At 37.5% G+C, this 5,335-nt stretch overlaps 1 protein-coding gene across 1 annotated transcript in view; it reads right to left on the minus strand.

The window, feature by feature from the left end:
- nln (neurolysin (metallopeptidase M3 family)) overlaps window positions 1-4,789 on the minus strand; it is a gene marked incomplete at its 5' end in the record, with an annotated part of 24,229 nt that extends 19,440 nt beyond the window's left edge. The window contains 5 exon segments of the mRNA XM_014024936.1: window positions 1,132-1,267; window positions 1,534-1,694; window positions 1,782-1,884; window positions 3,264-3,368; window positions 4,641-4,789. Of these exon segments, the coding sequence (XP_013880390.1) occupies window positions 1,132-1,267; window positions 1,534-1,694; window positions 1,782-1,884; window positions 3,264-3,368; window positions 4,641-4,789 (654 nt within the window).
- Window positions 4,790-5,335: the final 546 nt, after the last annotated feature.

The raw sequence follows: 5,335 nt of genomic DNA on the forward strand, positions 1-5,335 counted from the left end.
GGTTTGACCCCTAATTCCACAAACTCAATTTTTCAGAAGAAGATAATGCTAGGTTGTTTGAAAGCAGTAATGAAATCAATCTGACTTGGTCTCTATGAGTGATAATTTAGGATAGATTTGAAAATTCATAAGAAATCTGCAGCTTCTGTTTACGACAGCATATTAGGGCCACTTTGCCGATGAAAAAAACAGGAGCAAATCTCTGAGAAAAAACTCGGAATTTCTGAGATTATTTTAAGAAATTTTCGAGAAAAAACAGGCAATTCTCTTATTTTGTGAAGTTGCAAATTTGCGAGAAAAAACTCAGAAATTTCCGTAATTATCGGCAGAAATTTGCTACATTTAAAATAGATATTTTCTGACATGGTAAAGTCAGAAATTTACAAGAAAAATACTCATAAATTTATGAGGAAAAAAACTCTCCAGGTTTGAAGTATCTGTGTGTTTTAGTTTTTAAACTAGAGCAGATTAAAGATGCTCAAGGTAGTGAAAACAGGTGGAATCACCCTTTAGCCATTCCTGAAAACGTCAGCGTTTTTACGTCTTAAATTTACGAGTTTTTTTCTTATAAATTCCTGAATTTACCATGTCAGAAAATATCCAGTTTAAATATAGCAAATTTCTGTCGTTAATTACGGAAATTTCTGAGTTTTTTCTCGCAAATTTGCGACTTTTCAAAATAAGAGAATTTCCTGTTTTTTTCTCTCGAAAATTTCTGAAATTAATGTCAGAAATTCTGATTTTTTTCTAGCAAAATTGCGACTTTTCAATGTAAGAGAATCGCCTGTTTTTTCTCAAATTTCTGAAATTAATCTCAGAAATTCTGAGTTTTTTTCTCAAAGATTTGCTCCTCCTTTTTTTTCGTCTGCAACGTGGCCCTAATACGCCATCGTATCTGTTTCATATTCAGATTGTGATTTTTTTATTTACTTTTATTTAACTCAGCGAATCCCTTTGAGAACACGGACCTCTGTTCCTGTGAGGCAACAGCGCTAACCGTTAATCCACTTTGCTGCCCTATGTTTGCTGCGACATTAAATTTTTAGCAGTAGTTTGTGTGACTGTTAGTTGGAGACAGTTTTGTAGATGAACCACAATAACAAGATGCTCACCTCGGGGAGTCAGACTTACCGATAAACTCAGACACGTTGCTTGCAGTTTTGGCCATGTTGATCTCCAGCATATAGTTTGCATGGCTACTGTAACCAAGCAAGTCTGCGACCTTTGACCTAAGTTGTATAAGCTGTTCAAGGATCGCTGTGTTTACCTAAAAAAGAAAGAACAATATTTTATATCATATCACCCAAAACCTTCCATGTCAGAATTTTAAACTAGAATCATATTTTAGTTGAGAAACAACAGTTTTAACTGCTTTGGTCAAACCTTGTAAATGATGACAAGAGAGATCTTGTGCAATTCTGCGGGACGCGAAACTTTCTGCTACTTTTTTTTGCACTTACCTGTCATAATTATTGTTTTCTTCTTTGATTAAACTGCAGCAGCTGTGCAACGTGAACACAAAGTGTAACTCACCTCTTTGCACCTGCTGTGAAAAGCTGTTTCCACCTTCCTCCTCGTCTCAGGGTTGTGACACCTCTTCATCAGTGGGTAGTAATGAGGATACTCTAGTGTCACTTTATATTTTCCGTCTGCTGTTCTCTCCAGACTGTTAAGGTAGCTGTCAGCAAGTCCACCTTTAAAAGAGGAACAAAACGAGTGCAAAACAACTCAAGTTTTTTTTGTTCTAATCAAGCCGTCACTGAAGCAGCAAAGAATCCTACCTAGTTCTTGTTCTGAGAAAACCAGGAATGTATTGTCCTCATTCAGATTCTTGTTGAATTCGATGGAGAGCTCGCTGATAAGCTTAGAGCTTCTTTTAACTTCCTTTGAGAATGAAAAGGACACAGCAAGAACGTCAACATCTGAACATTTTTCATTTGTTTTCTGTCCTGTGACATGCAGGACCGAGCAGGCTGAATGTCATATCTGAAGAGCAGCACCTAAAACTAGAGAAATTGCATTTCCTGCGAAAACGCTAGTGTGAATGCTTCATGCTGCAAACTTAAACTGAAAGCTGCTGAAATTGAGCTGGAAATATTTAATAATAAAAGTGAGCACACTTTAAAAAGCTGAAAGAAACAAAACAGTAAATAGGAGCACATATCTAGTTGGAAACAGAAAACAGCTAAAAGCTAAGATCTAAAATAGCTAAATATAGCTGAAAACATCTGCAAGAATCATAAATAGCATAAGGTAGCAGAAAAAGGCATAAAAAGTAAAATAAAGCAAAAGAATAGTAGAAAGAAGCAGATCTATAGCTCAAGTAGCATAAATAAGCAAAAATTAGCATAGAATAGGCTAAAGGTAGCAGCCACAAATTGAAATTAGCAGCACACAGATAGAAAAAGTGTTGTAAAAATTGTAAAACTAGCAGAAGAATTGCATGTGTGTACAAAAAAGTGATAATTATTAGTAAAATGGCAAAAAAACAGCTGAAATTTCCAGTAAAACAACTAAAACGTAGCTGGAATTTAAATTAGCATAAGGAAGCATAAGGAGGACAAGTTTGCTGAAGTTTTCATAAAAAGTTTTAATAGCTACAAACAATGTGTATTTAGCTTAGAAAAGCTAACTTTAGCTAATAGCAGCTAAATATTAGTTAAAATTTCAGCAAATATCTGAACATAGCAGAAAGCATCTGCATTAACAGCAGAAATTAGCAGAAAAAAAGCACAAAAAAGTAGAAAAAGACAGAAGAATAGCAGAAATAAACAGAATCTTAGCTGAAATAGCAGAAACATAGCTAAAATTAGCACAAGAATGTGAAAAAGAGCATAACCAGAACAAAATGTGTAAGGTTCTGTAAAGATTTAGAAATATTTTAAAGGAGTTTAAGGATGTTGAAACCAGCTCCATTCATTTTCAATGGCAAAAAAGTGGCTAAAAAATTGAAATAACTAAAAAAAAGTGTAAAAAGCTGAAATACCAAAAGTCATAGCACCCCTCGCATGAATGAGCTGAACGTTTGATATATGAATTGTTGAAACAGCTAAAAATTGTGGAACAAGTTAGATGCCGAAAAACGTACTTAAGAAAAAAATTATCTCGATTGGAGACGTGGATTTCAACACACAAGGTAATGAAACCAATAAGATCAAAGCTAAAATAAAACCTTCCGGTATAATTTAACTGCCTTTTATATCACTTTTGTAAGAAAATGTCTGTAGTTTCCCAAATCGTATCACAAACTGTTAATAATTTACCTCCTGTATATCTTTAGACAGGTGCAGTCCCTTCCTCTGACCCAATCTAACAAGTCTGTCCAAGAATCGCTTTTCTTCAGCAGAAAGATTGTCTTGAAGGTTTTCCTGGGAAGACAATCATTTTAGTAACTTCTTTGCATCACAACATAAATAAACTAATATAGAAAGTTAACCACCACTTGTGAAGTTAAAAGGGATGTATTATGCAAAATGAAACTTTTTAGCCATTAAATACATGTTACTGGTGTATTTGGAGTCTCTAGGAGTGCAGGAAATTTCAATTTAGTTAATGACAAGGGTTTAGACAAAATGTTGCACAATGTGGAAAGTATGCGTTAAAGTAAATTTAACCTCAATATTTGTAAAATATACAGCTTTTCTTGTGTTTCGCATTGTTGGTTGGGACGGCCATCTTGAAATAGTTTGACTCTAAAAGTTCATCAGTTTTACATATACGTACATCAAATGAATACTTTAAGAATTAAAAAGGTCAACAGATATTGTGGAAGAATGACAATCCTGACTTCAAAAGGTTAATGACGACATTTTAAACAAAGGCCTTGCTGTTTTTGTGTTGGTTAAAGAAACTTATGTCCTGATGCTCTGAATGCTAAACGATGTGGATTTGGGTAGGTGTAATGCTGCGTTCACACCGAACGCGATTTCAGCTTCAAAATCGCAGCCAACGCTTCAAGTTGGACGCTTTTGCACTTTGAGGTCAGACGCAGGACAGCTCTTGAAGCGCTGCATGGCAACAGCCCCTCCCTCCTCTGTCGGGCTCTGTTTAATGTCGGACGAGGAAGTGGCTTTGCTTTATTTACAGAGAGCAAGAGCATGTCACGTTCATCAGATAATTAATTCATAATTAATTCACCAGATAATTCAGAGACATTCTAAGTTTCATCACCCAGGAGCTGCGGGAGAGGCTCACAGCTCGCTTTCAGGACTATTTTTGTCCCGAGTCCAGTCTGATGAGCCGCTGCCACGCATTGGTGCGGATATCTCCTGTCAGGACACCGACTGCTGGCACTCGATTTCAGCTAAAGAGCTCCTCTCCGTCTGTTTCAGGTTAGTGGACATCATTCAGTAAACTGTCCCATCGGGAAATATGTCGCTACGTCACACAGTGGAGTCTCTCTGATTGGTTCGAGATGCAAAAGTTCAGATTTTCTAACTTCAGCAATTTGCCCATCAAGCACGTCGAACGCTCAGATCGTTCAAATCGCGCTGCTCTAATCGCGCTTGAGGCGCCGCAGCACTTCCCGACGCTGCTTGAAGCGCGTCCACCATAGACTTTGTATGTAAACCTTGATGCTCCTGATGCTGAAATCACGTTTGGTGTGAGCGCACCATTAGTGTAGACATGAAGCGTTCTACCTGCAGGGCAGTAATTCGCTTGAACACGTCCTCCCTCATGCTGAGCTCGACATCAAACTCCGACAGCTTCTTATCTGCCGCCGTGCTCGCTGATCGGACTTTCTTATCGGAACAAACATGCTGGGGGAAATCTAGAACGTGGCGTGATGCTAAGAAGCAGGGGAAAAAATCACAAACAAACATTAATTTTTAATTCACTAAACATCACGGTCATGGGGAGCTAACGCCTATCTTCAAAAGTCACCGTGTAAGAGACCAGGGATACCTTTGACAGGTCTCCAGTCCATCACAGGGACACATAGAGACAAACAGGACTAACAAACATTCACACTCTCATTTTGAGCTAGGGACAATTTTGTTACCAATTTACCTGACATGATGTTTTTGGTCTGTGAATGGTGACCGGAGTACCCAGACAAAACCTGGGGAGAACAGGTAAACTCCAAACCTGAAGGTGTCAGGACGGGAGGTGAGCTCCTTGATTTAAGGCGACAGCTCTAATCACTGCTCCACCCTCTCACCAATTCTCAAAACACGTTAAATTGTATTAAAATTACAAGGATGTTGCCAACAAATCCCAATGAACTGACAATATGTCATTGATTTCAGTTCCTTTGAACAATAAGCTCTGTGAAATAATAAATGCCTTTCGAACAATTAAGAGATTTTAATGTTTAAAAAGTATAAGGAAATAT

Source organism: Austrofundulus limnaeus, unplaced genomic scaffold (genome assembly GCF_001266775.1).
Source record: "Austrofundulus limnaeus strain Quisiro unplaced genomic scaffold, Austrofundulus_limnaeus-1.0 Scaffold447, whole genome shotgun sequence".
Lineage (NCBI taxonomy): Eukaryota > Metazoa > Chordata > Actinopteri > Cyprinodontiformes > Rivulidae > Austrofundulus > Austrofundulus limnaeus.